The sequence below is a fragment of the Microcaecilia unicolor genome, chromosome 2, assembly GCF_901765095.1.
Source record: "Microcaecilia unicolor chromosome 2, aMicUni1.1, whole genome shotgun sequence".
Taxonomy (NCBI): Eukaryota; Metazoa; Chordata; class Amphibia; order Gymnophiona; family Siphonopidae; genus Microcaecilia; species Microcaecilia unicolor.
Window position 1 is genome coordinate 565,166,847 of NC_044032.1, and position 22,327 is coordinate 565,189,173.

Here is a 22,327-nt window from a genome sequence, read left to right on the forward strand (position 1 = left end):
AACTTTGGACGCCATGTATAGAATCCAGGGGTAAGTACTTAACACCCTTTAGTAAAAGGGCCCCAAAGAGCAAAACTAAGCAAAAAAATAAAATGCAGGGTTTTTTTTTTTTCTGATATGAAGATACAAGTTACATGTTTCTGTTACAGATAAGGTTTAAAAAGAATATAGGGAAGATAAGGAGGACTGAATTTTTATAGTCGTATAATTGTAGCAAATCAGTTTCATTGTTGAGCTCAATACGTATACTTTTTGACATTTTCATATTTGACAAAAAGATAATAGATCAATTGTGAAAGCCCGTACTGTGATTTATTAGTATTTGAAAAATCTGTAATTAAAATTTTCTTTTTGAATTGTGTTTATTGTCATAAAAGTGTAAATAATACTTTCAATGACTTTGTTTTTAATTTTTTTCTCTAGGTCTTTTATCCTTTGGAGTAAAGGAGTCAGCTTGGGTGAACAAAATCTTCACAGCCATCAACATCCTGGTTCTCCTCTTTGTCATGATTTCTGGTTTTGTGAAGGGCAATGTTGAAAACTGGAAAATAAGTGAAGAATTTCTCAAAAATATTTCCGCCCAAACAGAGTAATGGACCCTTTTGTGCTTGTGAATGCTAACATTTTTGTTTTCTATGTGCTTGTAGCCACGTTGGAGGGAGGTGTTCCCAGGGCTTAGAGTGGGAATAGTGCTATTAGATTAAATTTTCATAGCTGTACACATTGTTTTGCTACCATATTCTTCCTACAGAAATTGCAGGTGCATCCTGGACTTTGTAGGTGATTTTTCAAAGGGAAACTACCCTGTCGGTATCCCTGGGAGAATCAGCTACAGGGTTCATGGTAAAATGCACCCATTAATTTGGCAGCTATGTTGACTAATGTAAATTGCCCTTCATATGCTTTCATCTATAGAATTTCAGCAAAGCTATTGTCTGGCAAGAACACGTTCACTGCATCGGCTTCTATTTTGCAGCTGTCGAGCTCTTCCCAGTTTTTGCTACTGAATCTGTAGCAGTTTTTCTGCTTGTCGGTCCTCTTTATCTTACATTTGTGATTGATTTGGAACATCTTTCTATGCTGTGGGAGATTGATTTGGAACATCTTTTTTTGCTGTGGGATGCTCCATGAATATAGACTGGATTGATTTTAGGATTCATCAGGTGGCATCATTTTTAAATAAATCAATCAGTAATCTGTTTGCCAAGTGACTGGTACAGAAATATTACCTAACGTATCATTTTACAGAAGGCAGAACATCAGTGGGTCTAGAAAACCTCAAAATCCAAGATCTCTTAAGTCACTTGAGATCAGCAATAGGGTCCAATTTTATCATAGGTTTTATACCTTCCACTATGAATGTGTCTTTAAGCAGTATATTGATTGGAGAAAATGACCACCTGGTTAAAAAAAAAAAAGCTTCTGTACAAAAAATATAAAGGGGCCATTTTACTAAGCAGCGCTATGCCCAGGGCAGATCTTTATCATGTACTAATACCCCATTTTCCATTATTCCTATTAATGACCCTTGCTAATTTCCCCATTAGGTCGTGATCATTAGCGTGTGAGCACTTCCCAACACCTGTTTTCTAGGTGATAAGGGCTTGCGTGCTAACCACGCATTAATTGGTTAGTATGTGGTGATATAGCTGCGCTAATCAATTAGCACAGAACACACCCACTGTCCGCCCCCAGACATGCCCTCAGCACTAACAAAATAAATTGTATGTTTTAGCACTTGGAAAGCGAGCCGATCCCAAAACTACCACGGGATGTCTGATCACACCCGTAGTAGTGCTTTTGTACCTGCGGCAAGCACACATTCGTGCTTACCACTGCTTAGTAAAAGGACCCCAAAGTATTTTCATACTTAATGAGAAAAAAACAGGTGTCTAAAACCTCTAATACTGATGGATTTTTTTCTCCAGTCAGGTAATCCTCACAAGTCTCACAAAAGAGTCAAACACCACCACCAGGAGTGAGAGTGAGGCAAGTTCCAAATAACCAAGGTAGACAAACAATTAAAAACATAAAAAATGTATTTGCCAGCATCTTGGAACTTGCCTCACTCTCACCCCTGGTGGTGGTGGTTTTTTTTTCTCTAGTTGACATACTTCTTAAAATCACATTCATACTGGCAAGGTATAAAACCTATGATAGAATTGGACACTTATACCGATCTCTTAATTGATTTAGAGGGGCATTTTCGAAAGGGGCGTCCAAGTTGTGATTTGGACATCCAGTATTTTCGAAACAAGATGGACGTCATCTTTCGTTTCAAAAATACCGTCAGGGACGTCCAAATCCTTAAATTTGGACGTCCCTAGACATGGTTGTTTCTGACTTTTGGAGATTTTCGAAACCAAAGACATCCATATCAAAAATGTCCTAATGCAAGTCATTTAGGCGTGGGAGGAGCTGGCATTTGTAGTGCACTGGTCCCCATGACATGCCAAGATACCAACCGGGCACCCTAGGGGCTTCCAGGTACATAGCTCCCTTACCTTGTGTGCTGAGCCCTCCAGAATCACCCCAATACCCACAACTGTACACCACTACCATAGCCCCTACGGGTGAAGGGGGGCACCTAGATGTGGGTGCAGTGGGTTTGTGGTGGGTTTTGGAGGACTCGCTCTTTCCTCCACAAATGTAACAGGTAGGGGGGCGTATGGGCCTGGGTCCGCCTGTCTGAAGTGCACTGCAGTACCCACTAAAACTGCTCCAGGGACCTGCATGCGCTGTCATGGATCTGAGTATGACATCTGAGGCTGGCACGACATATTTTTAAAGATGTTTTTTGAGGGTGGGAGGGGGTTAGTGACCACTGGGGGAGTAATGGGAGGTCATCCCCAATTCTCTTCGATGGTCATCTGGTCATTTCGGGCACCTTTTTGTGCCTTAGTCGTAATAAAAACATGTCTGGGTGAAAACGTCCAAGTGTTCGTCAGGAATGTCCTTGTTTTTTTCGATTATGGGTCAAGGATGTCCAAGTGTTAGGCACGCCCAAGTCCCGCCTTCGCTACGCCTCCGATACACCCCCTTGAACTTTGGCCATCCTTGCGACGGAGTGCAGTTGGAGACGTTCTAAATCTGGTTTTGATTATACCAATTTGGACATCCCTGGGAGAAGGACGTCCATCTTCCGATTTATGTCGAAAGATGGACGTCCTTCTTTTTCGAAAATGAGCCCATTAGTGATCTTGGGTTCTGAGGCCCACTGTTAGGTAATATTTCAGTACCAGTCACTTTGCAAACAGATTAGTGATTGATTGGTTTGAAGTTTGCTATCTATGGGGTTTTTTTTTGTTTTGTTTTGTTAAAGAATTTTCAAACACCAATTTTGGCTATATAAATTTAATCTGAAGTATGATCATCCTAAATATTGGAGAGGTAATCTAAACCATATTGTATATTGTTGTACTTCACTCAGAATGCTTATGAAAATTAGGCAGTTTATAACACTGAATAAAAGTACAACCCCTCCCCCTCCCCCCCACCATGTTAAAATTAATCTGTATTCAAATACTCATTCCTAGAATGGGAACTGGAATATTAAATTCTGGGATTCTTTACATCTCTGATTGGCATCCTTACTGCTCTCTACAGCCTGACACTTTTTCTGTGTTTTGCAGGGAATGTAGAGTTGCTGGTACACTGTGTACCTCATGCCAGTAAGACATTTAGCACTCTCCTGCTGCACTTTTCTAGGCAAATTGGGTGAAGCTGTGTGGTTGCTATCTTACTCCATTTGGATATAGCGGTCACCGCAGAAGTTACTTGTAGGTGATATTGCATGCCTGTTCTGAGGGAGCATTACGCAGATTCCACACACAGGTCCTATTGCTTGCTCCCTAGCCATCTGGGGATGCATTATTCTGGCTGTTTCCCCAACAAAATTCTCAATGAAGATCTGGCAAGAATCCTGGGCAGAATTGCATCTGAAAACTTCAAGTGATTCTTTTGTATTAGACTAACTTGATGCAACAGTTCTCAGAAGTTCATCATAAGTGTATCAGTTTAGTTCGGTGAAAAAGGTATCACCTACATTACAGTTTATTGACTGCATTTTCAGTGTCTATGATGACCCATTTTTAGTCCATTTTAATTCTCAAGATGCTGTGTATACTTAAATAATTCATGTGCTATTGGCCCAGGTCTAACAGGAATATCAGGTCATGCTACATGCTTTCTTCTAGTTTAAACTTTGCATGTCAGTTGACATTCTTCGGGTGCAATGTTTCTATATAGATTGGGCCTGCAAAGTATTCTGGATTATGTTTACCTTTCCCAGGTCTGCATTATAGTGCACACTTCCTATAAAATATGATTTTGATTTCACTCTGTTGCAGAGAGCTTTACCTTCCACTTCATTACATGTTTACCTGTTGCATTTGGGGTGAGGAAACAGTGGTTGGGTGGCATGAAAGAAAGAAGCGGATAGATAGAAGACAGCACTGTATATGTCTAACATCATAGAAATGTTACATCAAATCAAATTAGACCTTTTATTCTGCTAAAGTCCCCTGACCAGGGTTCAGTCCGTTTTACATGATTAGCTTATATTAAACAATATATTGCATGGAAGACAGCCCATAGACCATGAGGGAGAGCAGAGATGTAGTCACGTAAGTAGGTGGGTACTGGCTTAGAGACTATGGGATGCAGCATGATGATAGGAAATCACAGAGCAGGTTTGTGGAAAAGTGCTTCTGTCCCTCCTTTTCATATCAGTAGAGCTAGTCTTGGGATTTGAACCCACAGAGTTGAGAGAATAAAGTAGAAGCCTTTAACTACTACTACTACTTATCATTTCTATAGTGCTACTAGACGTACGCAGCGCTGTACACTTGAACATGAAGAGACAGTCCCTGCTTGACAGAGCTTACAATCTAATTAGGACAGACAAACAGGACAAACAAGAGATAAGGGAATATTAAAGTGAGGATGATAAAATAAGGGTTTTGAACAAGTGAATAAGGGTTAGGAGTTAAAAGCAGCATCAAAAAGATGGGCTTTTAGCTTAGATTTGAAGACAGCCAGAGATGGAGCTTGACGTACTGGATCAGGAAGTCTATTCCAGGCATATGGTGCAGCAAGATAAAAGGAACAGAGTCTGGAGTTAGCAGTGGAGGAGAAGGGTGCAGATAAGAGAGATTTACCCAGTGAACGGAGTTCCCGGGGAGGAATGTAGAGCGCAATGAGAGTGGAGAGATACTGAGGAGCTGCAGAGTGAATGCACTTATAGGTCAATAAGAGGAGTTTGAACTGTATGCAGAAACGGATAGGAAGCCAGTGAAGTGACTTGAGGAGAGGGCTAATATGAGCATAACAACACTGGCGGAATATTAGTCGTGCAGCAGAATTTTGAACAGATTGAAGAGGAGAGAGATGGCTAACTGTGAGAAGCAAGTTGCAATAGTCTAAACGAGAGGTGATAAGAGTGTGGATGAGGGTTCTGGTAGTGTGCTCAGAAAGGAAAGGGCGAATTTTGGTGATATTATAGAGAAAGAAATGACAGGTTTTAGCAGTCTGCTGAATTTGTGCAGAGAAAGAGAGGGAGAAGTCGAAGATGACCCCAAGGTTACGAGCTGATGAGACAGGAAGGATGAGAGTATTATACACAGAAATAGAGAATGGGGGAGGAGGAGAGGTTGGTTTAGGGGGAAAGATAAGAAGCTCAGTCTTGGTAATGTTTAGTTTCAGATGGCGCTGAGACATCCAGGCAGCAATGTCATAGACAGGCAGATACTTTGGCCTGGATTTCAGCTGAGATTTCTGGTGTGGAGAGGTAGATCTGGGAGTAGTCAGCGTAAAGATGATACTGAAAACCATGGGATGAGATCAGAGTATCAAGGGAAGAAGTATAGATGGAGAAAAGAAGAGGTCCTAGGACAGATCCCTGAGGTACACCAACTGACAGTGGTGTACCTCAGGTGTTAAGTTGTAGCATGTGTATTTTACTGTACCCCAGGAGGTAATCAATTATTACAAAATAAATAGTGGTAAATAATTCAAATTCCTTCTCTTATGTGTTAACTTTTTTTAGGAACCACTCTTCCGAGAACATAACGAGTCCATATGGTGTCGGTGGTTTCATGCCGTTTGGATTTGCAGGAACATTGGCTGGTGCTGCAACTTGCTTTTATGCCTTTGTAGGATTTGATTGTATTGCAACAACTGGTAAGGACAACCCAGGACTTGTGATTCATGGGTATTGAAACTTGTTTTTTCAAAGAGAAGTTTTATGATGGCGAAGAAAGGACGAAGAGGAATTGGAGGTGGGGGATTGATATGTGTATGGTTGCTTTGATGTGGAGACAAACAAAGCAGATCAGTCAGTAGTGCAATTCAAAGTTTATTATAAAATAAGTTCCAGACATAGACTGGTTCGCCCACAAGGGCTGTGTCAGGGGCTCTAAAATAAGGTCTGTTTTGCTTCAGGTTGTACTTTGTTCACCACATTTGACGGCAATAAAGCCATCTAAGTTATATGAAGACCTTATTTTAGAGCCCCTGAGGCATGCCCTTGTGGGCGAAACAGTCTGTGTCTGGAACTTATTTTATAATAAAGTTTGAATTGCACTACTGACTGATCTGCTTTGTTTGTCTTCACGTTGGATCTTGCGGATAGTCTACTTTGCTGTTTTTTGGTTGCTTTGGTGTTCCTGTCTTCTGTTTATTTCTTTATTATTTATTTGTTTACCGCCTTTTTGAAGTTTTACAGCAAGAATGAGCCGTATTTAAACTGTTTGTATACATTGCATCAAGTGTAGAGGGGATGCAATTTAGAAAATGGAATTGAATTAAATTAATAACTAAATATGCTTTTCAAGCAAACATATACTTCTCCTCCAGCAACCACTCTTCGATTGAAGCCTTCTTTCCACAAAGAATAGCCAAAGTAGTGGCTGCAGACTTGTAGACAGAGTAAATGAGGAGGAAATTGAAACAGCTGCCTCAATTTAATTTAATATAAGCGTTTAAGCATTCAGCTCAGGGACATGGAAGATGCACGCTCAGCTCTGTAAATGAATGGATTGGGCATATGTTTCCTGTTTAAAAAGGAAGCACACATCAGGGGAAGGTGGTGGGCTGGTGCAGGGAAAGGATGGTCTTGCATGTTTTTTGTGTCTCTGGGCTGCAGGCTTTAAGCAGGTGTTCAGCTCATTTTATTTGCGGGTGCCTGTGATCCTGCAATGGTTTTTTAAAGTGGGCTGCTTTTGATGCTTGGAGTCTCAGTATTTGAATCTTGAGGTACCAGGAATCATTCTGGGGAACTGAGGGAGGGAGGGTAGGCAACCCTAGAGTTCCCTGGGAAGACTGAGGAAACTTGGGCTCACGTTATGTTAAATAAGGATTAAGAAAAGAAAGGCTTTTATTTCAAAGTTTCACACAATAGCATATGTCATAGAGACAACAATGAGGTAGTTAAATGCTTTGTGATATCAGAATCTCAATTTTTTAGTTCTGTGTTCCTATTTTATTTATGTTAATTTAATAATGGCTTTTATTTGGCAGCTCAAGCCAAGTTAAATTAAGATTGAGGTATTTCCCTGCTTGATAACAGTCAGAATCTTGTACAGTTGCCTGAATAGCTTATACTTTATAATAATCTTATCATTGAATGGAAAGTTCAGAGAATTATACCAGATTATGACATTTTATTTTTTCCAGGTGAAGAGGTCAAAAACCCACAGAAGGCCATACCTATTGGAATTGTGACATGCTTGCTTGTTTGCTTCATGGCTTATTTTGGGGTTTCTGCAGCTTTAACCCTTATGATGCCATATTACCTTCTTGATGCAAGAAGTCCTCTTCCTGTAGCTTTTCAATACGTAGGATGGGGCCCAGCAAAGTACGTCGTAGCAGTTGGATCTTTATGTGCTCTTTCAACAAGGTAAGATAAAAGAAACAAATGTTTACCAATAACATCAAGAGACGTACTTCAAATGGCAGAGCACAGTAACAATATAATATGTAATTTTGTTAATTATTAGTTTGTGGGTACTACACACTCATGGAATTGATTAAGGGTCTCTGCACCAAAGATCCGCACACAGGCTGCAGCTACTTAGTATGTGCAAAAATTAGCTTTCATGGCTTGGAGTATATTTTTAACAGAGTACCCAACTTGTCATGCAAGGACAGTGGAGCCGCGATATAACTCATCCTAAAATAACACAAATCTGCATATGACATAATTATGTTATGGCTCCTCCTTTGTTACATACAGCTGCTTTTGCCACAGATTAGTTTTTGTTTCAATTGTGTTCATGTTCTATTGACCCCGCTATAATGCAACCCTGCATTTAATGCGATGATATTTTATGGATCCTAATCATAGCGTTATATCAGTGTATGTTCCAACATACACACATAAGTTACATCAGATTTTTAAGGGAGAGAGTTATTACTTTCCCCAATTAGGAGTAGATTTTGTAAATGGTGTCCAAAGTTAGGCGCTGTTATGATCTATACTAAGGTAGTATTCTGTAAAAGGCAGACTCTGCATAGATTGCCCTTTGAATAGTAGCATAGCGCGCTTTCCACACCTAACTTTAGGCATGAGCGCTTATGTCATCCAAAAGCCGGTGTAAATTCGTGCACCCAACTCTATAACACTGCGCCTAATTTCTGGGAACGCCCATGACTCTCCCTTGCTCCTCCAATTGAATTTGCGTGAGAGCGAAGTTAGGCCCTCAGTTTACAAAATAGGGGCGCAAGTCAGTATTAATGCTTGTTAACATCAATTATTCGTACTTATCTCCAATTGAGTGCCAGTTTAGCGCCAGTTAGATAATTTATTTACTACATTATGTTGCGCACATAACTGATCCTATTCTAAAACTGGAAACTTATGTGGTCAACTTTAGGCAAATATGGGAGTCGTAGCTACAATTTAGTGCATACAAAATTCCCATCTCATATTGAGCCCTGTTTACTAAAGTGAACTAAGGTTTTGCACGTAACATGCACTAATTACAAAAACTGAAGTGCGTTAAATGCCAAACCTTTCTAGTAACTTTTGAGAGAGCAGCCATTCTGCTAACGCAGGGCATAATTTGCTATGGTGTGTTAACATACTGCCAGTAGCACGGAATGTGGTTAGCTGTATTTTTTGAGGTGGCATTAACTATTCTGCGTTATCTGCTGTATTAGTGGTTAATGCACTGTAACGACATCTGTATTAACTCCAGGGTGCAGTCTCTAGCTTTACCACACCCCTTATTGCAATTTCTGCATTAGGACAATTCTATAACCTAGACCCCCACATTAACCCCAGGATTCTATATATTGTGCCTAGAGTTCTGCGCAGAAATCCAAACGTTTTCTATAACAGCGCATGTAACATAATTGGCTTAACAAGCTAATTAGTGTTGATAATGACAAGCAATAATGAGCACTAATTAACAACAATTAGAATTTACGCACACAACTCGCTAAGCGTATTCTGTAAGGCAGTGCACCTAAGTTCTAATGCTCACAGGCAAAAGGGGGCATGGTTATGGGCAGGGAAATAGGCGTTTCATTGGCATTCCAAAATTTACGTGCACTGTTATAGAATATGGCCCTCCTCGCCTAAATCTGCATGCTGGGATTTACGCCATGTTTTCGTTGGTGTAAATGGAGGCTCATAGATTTAGATGCTACGATTTGTGCCTAAGCGTATTCTATATAACGTGCCTAATTCTAGGCATGGCTTATACAATAGGCTTAGGCAGAAAGTTTTTAGGTGCCATATATAGAATTCCCCCTAAGTAAGTAAAATATTTAGAATACTAATGCTTACACACCTAGGTTCCATTATAGAAAAGGATCCTTCCATAAGCCCTTAGGGTGGTGAAATGCAAATGCCCAGATATAGAATTGCCCGCACATGGCAATTACTGTCCTGACTGCTGCCATTCATTAAAAGCCACAAGAAACTCCTAATGCAGCTTAGTAAATAAGCCTCTTTGTCTGTATACTGTATGAATATATTTTCTAAAGTATTCTTTGAAACATGAATCCTTCTATAACTCCAGCTGAGGGAGTGCCGTTGCTCAGATCAGATAAACTCACATTACAGGCTGTATTCATATATGTTTCCAAGCCTATAGTCCTAATGATTTTATAAAAAGTATTTCTGAATGTAAAACATTGTTTTAACATAAGAAATAGTTTTCAAAATTTAATGTACCTGCTAATCTAGTCCTGACAAACGTTTGGTACATGGTCTGATTTTCAGTGAGTGTGATTAATATATATAGTTGGTGGTACTCTGCGTTTAAGGAGCCATGCTGAATATATGTATAAGTGGTGACTGTTGGGCCTGTTATTGGATAAGTGCTGGCTCCACCTTAGCTTCTTAAAATCAGCCTATTTTTTTCAGGTGTATTAGTGAAAGAAGGAAGGCTAGAAATTGAATTGTGAGACAAAAGATGCTGTGGACAGGTATATGGAGAGCAATGAAGAAAAAGCGAACGTTCTAAACAAATACTTTTCTTCTCTGTTCACGAAGAAAATCCTGGAGGAGGACCACGATTGGCTGGTAAAGGTACATATAAGAATGGAGTGGATATCACACCATTCACAGAAGAGAGTGTGTATAAACAACATGAAAAATTGAAGGTGGACAAAGCCATGGGACCAGATGGGATCCATCCCAGGATATTGAGGGAGCTTAGAGAGATTCTGGCAGGTCCTCTTAAAGATTTGTTTAATAAATCCTTGGGAGCCGGGAGAGGTTCTGCGGGATTGGCGAAGAGTGGATGTGGTCCCTCTTCACAAAAGTGGCGATAGAGAAGAAGTGGGAAACTAGAGGCCAATAAGCCTCACTTTGGTTATTGGAAAAGTAATGGACGCATTGCTGAAGGAAAGGATAGTGAATTTCCTGGAATAATCCAGTGAGTTACAAGATCCAAGGCAACATGGTTTTACCAAAGGTAAATTGTGCCAAATGAATTTGATTGAATTCTTTGACTGGGTGACCAGAGAATTGGATCGAGAACGTGTGCTAGATATAATCTACTTGGATTTCAGCAAAGCCTTTGACAAGGTTCTTCATAGAAGGCTCTTGAATAAACTTGAAAGGCTGGAGTTGGGACCAAAAGTGGTGAATTGGATTAGAAACTGGTTGCCAGAGAGTGGTGGTCAATGGAATTCAATTGGAGGGAGGAAGGAAAGGTGAGTAGCGGAGTGCCTCAGGGATTGGTGCTGGGTCCGATTCTGTTCAATATATTTGAGAGTGACATTGCTGAAGGATTAAAAGGTAAGGTATGCCTTTTTGTTGATGATACCAAGATTTGTAACAGAGGGGACACCCTGGAGGAAGTGGAAAACATGAAAAGGGATCTGCAAAAGTTAGAAAAATGGTCTTAATGTTTGGCAAATAAATTTAATGCAAAAAGTGCAAAGTGATGTATTTGGGGAGTAGAAACCCAAGGGAGCTGTATGTCCTAGGAGGTGAGAGGCTGATATGTACAGATGGGGAGAGGGACCTTGGGGTGATGGTGTCCGAGGACCTTAAAGCAAAGAGCCATAGCCAGAAGGATGATAGGCTGCATCTAGAGAGAAATAACCAACAGAAGAAAGGAGGTGTTGATGCCTCTGTACAAGTCACTGGTGAGGCCTCACCTGGAGTATTGTGTTCAGTTTTGGAGGCTGTATCTTGCTAAGGATGTAAAAAGACTAGAAGCGTTCCAGAAGAAGGCAACAAAAATGATATGGGGCTTGCGCTAAAAGACATATGAGAAGAGACTGGAAGACCTGAATATGAATAGCCTAGAGGAAAGAAGGGACAGGGGAGATATGATGCAAATGTTTAAATACTTAAAGGTATTAATATAGAAACAAATCTCTTCCAGAGAAGGGGAAATGGTAAAACTAGAGGACACGAGCAGAGGTTGCGGGGCAGTAGACTTAGGAGTAATGTCAGGAAATTATTTTTCATGGAGAGAGTGGTGGATGCCTGAAATGCCCTCCCGAGGGAGGTGATAGAGACAAAAACAGTAACAGAATTCAAAATGGTGTGGGATGAACACAGAGGAACTCTATTTAGAAAATAGATGGTAGAAAACAAAAAGACATTTTTAATCCTTTAAGGTGCTGCAGGTGGTGGATGTGTGAGTGATGCCAGCTACTCCGGCTGTAAAGAACTAAGGCCGCTGTCAGGCAGACTTTGTATATGTGTCTGTATATGGCAAACTGGTTTAGGGTAAGCAGGAAAGAGCTTCAGTGGCAACTTCAGTAGCTAGAACCAAGGACAGCGCTGGGCAAACTTTTATGGTCTGGGTTCCGCAAATGACAAGACAGATTTGGATAGGCTGGATTGGGCTCTGATGGCAACTCCAATAGGTGGAACATAAGGATAGATGCGGGTGGACTTCTGTGGTCTATGTCCCAGAAACACCAAAGAAAGACTCATGATAAAGTATATAATATCATATTCATTGTTGATCTAATCATGAATTGATAATGAGTGTGGCTGTTAGGCAGACTGGATGGACCGTTCAGGTCTTTATCTGCTATCACTTACTATGTTACCACACACATCAAGATTGGCACCCCTCACACAATCTCCCTTCAATTACTTGACTCATTCTCTCTCACTCTCTCTCAATCAACCATCCTCTCCTTCAAATATTCTGCTTGCCCTTCAGGTACCCATACTCCCCACTCAAGGCATTTCCCCAAAGGCTTCACATGTTACTTGACCACCTACGATCCTTCTGGCTCAAATCCTTACTATTTTAGAGGGTTTTGATCTTAACCAACAGGATGAACATGAGAGCCTTCATGTCAGCATTATTGCATTTCCCTACATATTGTCACCTAGAAGTGGGATGAGACATTTCATTTAGTCCTGACAGACAGGGTTCCATGTCTGTCCTGCCAGTGAAGATTTGAATCCTTTGGAAAGGTAAGGACTTATTCTGGAGTGGTAGGGATAGGATCAGTGGGGCGTATGTAACCCATGGAGGGGACTCTGGATGCTTGAAGTGGAACTCCTCATGGGGGGGGGGGGGGTGGGAATAGGTGTCAGAACTTATTAGGCAGGGATGATAAACTTGATGGAGTTTTGGAGGGATGAAATGTGCAGCTAAACTGTTAGGGTTAGTGTGGATGCAAATATTATGCCTGCACCATAGGAACGTATTTATTTTTAGATCTGAGCTAGAATTTAGTGCATCCCCAAATGAGTGTCATTTTAACATGTGGACAGATGCAGAGTTCACAGTTCACTGGTATTTTAACCAGTGGATTATGCCCCCAGTTCTCAAAGGGAAAGAGTTTCCCTTTGAAATTTGCCCATGAAAAAGTAACCACAAAAATTTGTACTTGCATTTTCTACCATTATTATTTCCATAAAAATAACGTGTAATTTTGAAAATGCCTCCTCTGATCTAACCTGCCCTGAGCCCACCCTCTTTTTTTTATATAGACTAAAATACTCATTATTATTATTATGTATTAGGATTTATTTACCACATTCTTGAAGAAGTTCACCTAAGGCGCAGTATACAGCAAGAATAACGTGGACATAGGCAATAAGTGATTCCATTCCATTCCCGGTTTTTCAATCCTGCAAATTTCCCAACAGGAGTCAGAGCGGGTTACAAAACAACAATTAAGTTTAGATCTCATATATCAATGTATTTATCGAATAGGGGTGGGGAAATTGCAGTGGTAGGGGTGATAAGTGAGGGTGTTGAGTAAGAGAGTCATGGTTAGGAGTCGAAAGCAGTAGCAAAGAGGTGGGCTTTAAGCCTAGACTTGAAGACAGCCAGAGACTGAGCCTGACGTACTGGCTCAGGGAGTCTATTCCAGGCATAGGGAGCAGCGAGATAGAAGGAACGGAGCCGGGAGTTAACCCAGCGAACGGAGTTCACGGGGAGGAATGTAGGGAGAGATGAGAGCGGAAAGGTACTGAGGAGCTGCGGAGTGGATGCACTTGTAGGTCAAAAGGAGAAGTTTGAATCGTATGCGGAAGCAGATAGGGAGCCAGTGAATTGGCACCACATGTTTATAGTGATGCAAATTGCTGTTCATATTTTTGAGGACTGTGTACATATACACAGTGTCAGGAAAAAACAGGGCCTTTTACATAGTTTCAAAATACTTTACAATAGTTTAAACTTGTAGTATAACGTTTGAAAATGCATTGGTCCGAGAGGAAATGACTTCAGTTTCCTGAAAGGACGCCTGATTTTGGACTCCAGTTCTTCCTCCCTAATTAAAGCTTTTATCGCAGTCCATCTGGATTTTTTTGGCATGATTATAGGTATCACCGCCTGACTAAAGATACAAGATGTCCCAGAAAACAAAAACATCGGATATTAGAGTCTCTCCGGCAATTTCGGAGGCAAGAGGTGGGAACGACGCCATTGCAGGCCACACGGCCTGCTTCGCCGGTTAAACCTCGGCCGACGCCGGATAACAGTGGGTCGGAGGAGAAAGGAGAAAAGGAGCCGGTGAATCTAAGGAATCTTACCCGAGAAATAAAGAGGTGCTTTAAACATTTACGATCTGAGATGAAAGAGATGCGGGGCGAGCTTGCCACACATATAGACACTATGCATAAGGACATGCGTGAGCTGGGGGCTCGGTTTGAGGATTTGGAGATGCAAGTGGAAGAACAGGGAGAAGCAGTGACTGATTTACAGACGAATTATAATACTCTGAAGGCACATTGTGCAGATTTGCAAGCTAAACTGGACGATATTGAGAATAGAAGTCGTCATAACTTACGCTTTCGAGGCAAACCGGAGAATAATAATCAGGAAAATGTGCGAGAGGTGATTCAGGCCTTGTGTCGACCCTTGCTGGGACTTGAGGAAGCGGCACCGCCTGTTGAGCTGGAACAGGTGCACAGAGCATTGCACACACCTTCGGATAATAGGCCTCGAGATATCGTAGTGTGCTTTTCGAGATATGTGGACAAGGAAATCATCTTGCAAAAAGCATGGGAGCTTCCATCTTTAAAGTATCAGGTTGCCTCGGTTACAATCTATCAAGATTTGTCAGCCTTTACCTTGGCTAAATGACAGGAATTTAAACAAGTTTTGGATATCCTCTGGAAAGAGCACATTAAATATTGTTGGCTATTCCCCTTTGCTCTCAGCTTTCCTCTCAAAGGAGCTGTGCACAGAATCAAGGGCCCAGAAGAGGCATGGCAATTATTGCGGGAGGCAGGTTTAGCTACACCTACTTCTTTGAAACCCACAGAAGGGCCTGCGGGGGCCTCCCCTAAAGCTCGGCGTTGGACCAGGGTCATTAATAAAGGGAAGCGTCTCCAGCGACACTCGGATGCTAAGACATTAACCTTTTGGGGATGGTGAAGGATGGTAGAGACATACAGGTTGACGATGCCAGCTGTGCTGGGCAATTAGAGCTATGAATGGAAGGGGAGAAGATTAATTCATTGGGACGTGACTGTATGATTAAGTTTTCCAGTTGTGCATGATAAGGATGACTAAAGGTTTTTTTTTTAGCTGGCGGGGGGGGGTTAGGCCTCACTGGGGGGCAGGTGTTCTTTGAATAGGAATATGCAAGTAGGTGGGATAATCCGGAAGGCTTAGTAATGGGGGGGGGGGGGGTGAGGGATTGGTATGTCTGTCTGGGGGGAGATGTCAGTTCTCTTGTTAGGGTTCTTGTGGTTCTTCTTGTTGGCCCTGCTACTCTTGGATTGGGGGAGTAGGGAACGGGGGATGAGAAAGGGGGATTGGATTAAGGGATGAGAAAGGGGGATTGGATTAAGGGAGTGGGGGGGTAGAGAGGTGGTGAGCAGGGGGGAGGGGGCTGTTTACTATTACTTTGGTGAGGGATTGGTTATTGGGGGGAGGTTTTTGGGAGGAGGGAGGGAAGGGTTTGTTTAATAATCCGGAAGGTTTAGTAATGGGGGGGGGGGATTGGTATGTCTGTCTGGGGGGAGATGGCAATTCTCTTGTTAGGGTTCTTATTGTGATTCTTCTTGTTGGCCCTGCTACTCTTGGATTGGGGGGGTAGGGAACAGGGGAAGAGAAAGGGGGATTGGATTAAGGGGGTGGGGAGGTAGAGAGGTGGTGAGCAGGGGGGAGGGGGGCTGTTTACTATTACTTTGGTGAGGGATTGGTTATGGGGGGAGGTTTTTGGGAGGAGGGAGGGAAGGGTTTGTTTAATTTTGGTACTGGAGCTCAGGAGGGCTGAACTGACACAATTGAGTTGTTATTTGTTAATATGCCAGTTGCTGTAAATGTATTGACTTTAAATGTGAATGGTCTCAATTCACCGAGAAAACATTTGTTACTGTCAATATTTGTTGAATCAGAAGGCTCAGTTGGCTTTTCTACGGGAAACCCATTTTAAAAGATCCCATGAGTACTTGTTGCATCATAGAGTGTACTCCCAAATATTGTTTGCTTCATGTTCATCTGGGACAAAGAAAAGAGGGGTGGCCATTTTGATACATAATGATCTGAATGCACAAATTCAAAAAGATAAGCGTGATCCCCACGGATGGTACCTACTGGCTCAGTTACAACTCAATGAGGTGAATCTGACCTTTGCTAATGTTTGTTCCTAATATTGGGCAGAATGAATTTTTGGTAGATCTCAGGGCCCAAATAGGGGGCTTTACGCAGAGTCCCTTGATACGAGCTGGGGATTTTAATGCCTGTTTGAACCCTAGGGTGGATGCGACGGGACTGAGGGCTAGAAGGGATAAACTAGTCATGAAAGAGTTTAATCTTTTTGTTAAGGAACTGAGGCTGTATGATGCTTGGAGAGAGATCAATGGTACCTTGAGGGACTACACTTATTTTTCATTTCCTCATAGACAATACTCTCGTATTGATTATGTACACTCTCGTATTGATTATGTACTGTTAGATGTCACTTTTCGGGTCCAAACGTGAAAGGCTTCTATAGGGAATCTCACTCTTTTTGATCATGCCCCGTGTCAGGTGGAGATTTTAGATATATGTGCTGAAAGGGGGGACCGCTTTTGGACCCTTAATACTACTGTATTGAAAGATGCCACTATAGTGCGGGAATATAGAGAAGTATTGAAGGAATATCTGGCTAATAATTTGGACTCAGGGCCATCTTTACAGGTGGTATGGGATGCATTGAAGGCGGTTACGAGAGGTTTCTTTTTGAAACATGCAGCTTTAAAGAAACGGAAAAGTGCTTCTCTTAAAGACTTTTTTGATCAATGTATAGCTCAGTTGGAAGGGGAGCATAAAAGAAATGGATCTCCAAAAGTTTTGGGGTAATTGCGCGAGGCTAGGTTGTCTCTTAAGAACCTGTATCAGGAGGATGTTTAATATGCTTTGGATAGGGTGAAACAGCGCTATTATGAATATTCGGGTAAAGCTAGCTCCATCTTGGCGTGCAAACTTAGGAAGGCTAGGGCGGATAGGACGATAGGGAAGATCAAAGATAATGAGGGCCATATGTTGTCTAAGTCCTCTCTTATTAGGGCTGCTTCAAGGACTTTTTGAAAGGATTATATACTTGTGATGAGGCTATACAGGAATCGGCTATAGACTCCTATTTAGGGTTGTCAACATTGCCATGTCTTTCAGAGCTCCAGAGGGAGCAACTGGAAGCATTGATATCTCCTGAAGAAGTGCTGAAATCTATTCGGTTAATGGCCATGGGGAAATCACCTGGGTTGGATGGCGTCCCGCTGGATTTCTGTAAAACATTTGCGATAGAGCTTGCTCCACTAATAGCAGAGGTTTTTAATAGCACTGGGGGGGGGGGGGGGTCAGTTGCCTTCATCAATGTTAGAGGCTTGGATCACAGTTCTTTTAAAAGAAGGGAAGGGTAGTACAGATTGTCAATCCTACTGCCCCATCTCAGTACTGAATGTGGATGTTAAGCTCTTGGCGAAGGTCTTGGCGGTATGATTGGGGGCGGTGTTACCTACCTTGATACACCCTGATCAGGTAGGGTTTATATCTAAGAGGCAAGCAGCGGATAATATTTGTAAAGTTGTAAATTTAAATTATATATCCTCAAAGTTGAATAGGCTAGCCTTTCTGCTGGGAATAGATGCTGAGAAAGCTTTCGATAGGGTTCGTTGGGCCTTTTTAAACAAAGTGCTGACCACTGTGGGTATAGGTCCCCTATTTATGAACTGGATTTTAGCTCTGTATTCCAACCCGGTGGCCTGTGTTCCTATCAATAGGGGATACTCGGCTAGGTTCTCTCTCACCAGAGGCACAAGACAGGGGTACCCCTTGTCCCCTTACTATTTGCCTTGGTGATGGAAAATTTGGCAGTGGCGGTGAGGAGTAACCTTGGTGTTAGAGGAGTAATGGTGGGAGACATGGAGCATAAAATTAGTTTGTTTGCGGACGACGTACTGTTGTCACTTACAAACCCTATTACTACCTTGCCTAACCTGCTGTCAGTAATACAGGCATATTCCCAAGTCTCGGGGTTTAAAGTGAATATGAGTAAAACGGAGGCCCTTAATTTAACTATACCCCCTTCTATATTGAGGCAGCTGCAGCAATCATTCCCATTTCGGTGGGCGAAGGAAAGTATACGATGTCTGGGGGTGTGGGTGACATCTGACTACTTGCAATTATATACAGCTAACTATCCTAAATTACTCCTGACTATAAAAAAGGATTTAGAGTGATGGAAACATCATGGTTTGATCGTATCTCCACTATCAAAATGAATGTGTTACCTAGATTGCTGTATCTGTTCCAAGTGCTGCCAGTTAAGGTGCCTCGTAAGGTTATTGCTGAATTTCAAGGGGTAGTGGTCAAATTTATTTGGAGGGGGGAAAGAACCAGAGGTTGTCTCATAGGGTTCTTTTTAGGGATGCTGCTTGTGGGGGGCTGGGGGTTCCGGACTTGTGGAACTATTACTGAGCAGCTCAAGGACGCTCGACGATTGAGTGATTTCAAAACAATCCTGATAAACTATGGGTACAAATTGAACAAAAGCAGGTATTGAACAAAAGCGGTGCAATTGAAATATTTAATGTGGCTTCCCCTTAGACATAGATTTTTGCAAACCGGGGTTTCACCTATCATTTTGCATACTTTTCAGGTTTGGGACTCCTTGAGTCCAGTAAGAGACTTTCAGTTTTCCCGCTATTCGCCCATATGCAATAATCTTGAATTTCCTTCTGGAATGGTTCCTTCAATATATAGAACTTGGGAGCGGAAGGGATTAAATAGGTGGGGGGCAACTCTACAGTGAGGACACATTGATCTCTTTTCCAGTATTGGCAAGGGAGTTAGACCTACCTCGGTCTCATTATTATGCCTATGTTCAGTTGGTGCACCTGTTATCATCCACTCGTTTCAGAGCTAGGTTTACGGGGGATTATACCTTTTTGGAGGACACATGTGAAGACTTTAGGTCTACAAAATTCTTGGTTAGTATGCTTTATGGCTACTTACGGGATCTAAGGGTACCTGAGAGGAGACACAGAGCTCGATGGGAGAAAGAGTTGGGGGTTACATATACTCCTGAGGAATCATTGGTTGAGGTTGCAATTGCTTCCAATGTTAAAATTATTTATAGGTGGTATCTTACTCCTGACTGTCTGCAGCGGTGGTTTCCTCAGACATATGCTCGGTGATGAAGGGGATATGAGGGGACCATAGGTCATATTTGGTGGTTGTGTCCAAAGGCAATGGCCTTTTGGAAGGCTATTTGCTTTCAGATACTGTGGATTACAGGCTTGAAGGTTCCGTGGGATCCTGGAATCTTTCTTTTGAATAGAGCAATCCCTGGGTTTAAGAAACATCAGACCATCCTGGTTCGTCATCTGATAAATGTGGCTAAGATCACCCTGGCTTCAGCTTGGAAAGTATGAGGAACTCCACCTCTATCCAGGTGGAAGTCAAGATTGTATACAGTGTACAAATTTGAAAAGTTGACAGCTATCAGACTTAACTCCCTTAAAACATGGGAAAAGATTTGGGGGTCAGTGCGTAATTTAAGCTATGTGGGTGAGTGAGGCCTGGACTGCATATACACTTGTGAAGTTTTCCCCTCTGAAATTTTGGAAAGGGTCAGTGGAAGCATTTGTTTTTTTTTAGGGAAGTGGGGTTACAAGGGGGAGAAAAACTTTACAAATTGGAGGTACTATGAATAATACCTGGGTAAGGCTCTTATGTGTATATGAAAGGTATACTATTCTGGTTGTATTTGTGTAATGTTTCAATAAAGACCTCATTGAAATTAAAAAAAAAAAAAAAAGAAAATACATTAGTCCAAACTTTATTAGGAAACTCCCTTAGCAAATGCTTCATGCCATAGGCCTTACTTTGTTACAAAAATGTAATCGTGACTTTATCTTCTTCGCTAAATGCCATTGTATGATCAGTTGCCAAATGATGTCATTTTGACAACAGGGATCATCCAGTTTTTATAGCATTTTTCAGTAACACCTGTCAATAATAGTAATATTTATTTTTAATAATAGTGCACTTGTTTTTGGATTATATGGAAAAATCCAGGTGACTCTTATTGGGGCTCTTTTACAAAAAGCGACAGTAAGCCTAACGCGGGCTTACCACTCGCTAAAATGGAAGTACCACCAGGCTACCGCAGTAGCCTGCAGTAGTTCCCACCCCCTGCATGCTATCATATCTGGCGCTATAAAAATATTTTGATCTTTGTAGCGCCGGTGTGTACCTGGCAGTAATCGGGTAGTGCCACGTGCTGCTCTGTTACTGCCGGGTTAGTGCAGAAGCCCTTACCTCCACCTCATTGGGTGGTAGTAAGGGCTCCCCCCCTGAAATGGCTGCACGGCAAGTGTTTCCCTTGCCACATGGCCATTTCCTAAAGAAAAGAAAGACCTACCTTTTACCCGCTGCGGTAAAAGAAGGCCTTGGCACATGAGCTGACTCCAGTGCAGGCTCCCTGGTAAAAGGGAACCCACTGTGTCCTGTTTTTTTCTGGACACAATGTATATGTATATATGTATCATAGTTTAAAGAACCTTTTATTTGATTATTTTCACAAGCTGTGCCTAGAGTTGATGATACCATGTACAGCTTTTTCATATGTACTATTACAGAATACATGGCTAATCATTAAAGCTGGTTTTCTCATTTTTGATCTCACAGAGCGATATTTGTCACATCAGTCCACTGAACCTGCATGTGAATGACCCAGAGAGACACATTACTTTTATTGCTAGAGAAGGATAAAATCTTACCTCTTCAAATACACCTCTTGCTAAATAATTACAGGAGAGATGTGATCTTGCAGGCTTGTTTACTTTATCTGTTAGCCAAACAACAAGCATAGCACTGCTGCCTATCTGATAGAGTGAGGGCGAGGTCATGGGCAGAGTATAGTACGATCCCAAAATTGAAAATGTGATGTTAGTATTAGGTAAAAAGTTTTTTGCACTGCAAGAGAAGTCTTATCATTGCTAACTTTAAATTGGCCAGCAGAAGTGCATATGGTTGTGCTCTGTTACACATCCTAGTAATTAAAACCTGCAGTTACTACTGTTCAAGGAGGGTTGAGACCAACATTTCTTTGGAGCCAGAAGATGTCACGTATCTCCTGGTCCCAGTCTTTTTTTTGACAGTGGTCCATTTTATCCCAGTTTCTTGTTGGTATTGATCCAGGAAGGATGACAGCTCAGCAGCTTCTAGTGAGCTGCTACACTTCGAAAGAGAGAACGAGGAGGACGCACACAGGAGCTCAGGCCCTGGAGTTGAGACGTAGCAAATGTTTCCGTAAGCCCCATTGGTCTTTTGGTCTTAATGTTGCCCTAAGACTATGTAGTAGTTATTTTGGATATGGGTACAGTTTGATTGTTTCAAACACTGTGAAGTGTTAGTGCCACTGGAAAGTACATCTCATGCTGTTTTACACTATCTAGGGTTTCTCTTGGGTGCCAAGTGACTGAGTTTGATATTAGGTGGTACGTTACCCTAGGGGTTGGTCCCCTGGATCGCTCTCAGAGATGACAATGGTAAGGTTTTTAAGTCTAGTCCCATTGGGAGTCAAGGTTAGAGGCATGTACTACAGCACCTGTTAACAATTGACTCGGGTACTTTTGAATATAGAACTGCCTGTGTGCACCTTTTAAGCACTGGACTATCTAAGGTGTCATGTCCCATATGGATGTTGCCTAGGATTCAGAGAATCAAACCATGGCCAAGAGAGACCCTGAAGATCAGGTTTCAAGAGAATAATTCTATAATATCTCACTTAACTTTTAAGCACACAAACACACTTTTTTGGAGTTTATTGTATAAAGTCAAGTAGAATACGAGTATAACAGGTCAAATATGCACCCAATATCACCAGCCATAGAGCTAGTGTAAATGCTTGTGTACAGATTGTGAAAGTACATGTATAGCTGATAGTA

The 22,327-nt window shown here is 41.8% G+C and overlaps 1 protein-coding gene across 2 annotated transcripts in view; it reads left to right on the forward strand.

The window, feature by feature from the left end:
* The window catches only part of SLC7A2 (solute carrier family 7 member 2), a 216,224-nt gene that overhangs the window by 143,055 nt on the left and 50,842 nt on the right, over positions 1-22,327 (forward strand). For both annotated transcript variants that reach the window (XM_030191453.1, XM_030191451.1), the window contains 3 exons: positions 424-589; positions 6,047-6,180; positions 7,675-7,897. In XM_030191453.1, the coding sequence (XP_030047313.1) occupies positions 424-589; positions 6,047-6,180; positions 7,675-7,897 (523 nt within the window). The remainder of the gene's footprint in view (positions 1-423; positions 590-6,046; positions 6,181-7,674; positions 7,898-22,327) is intronic.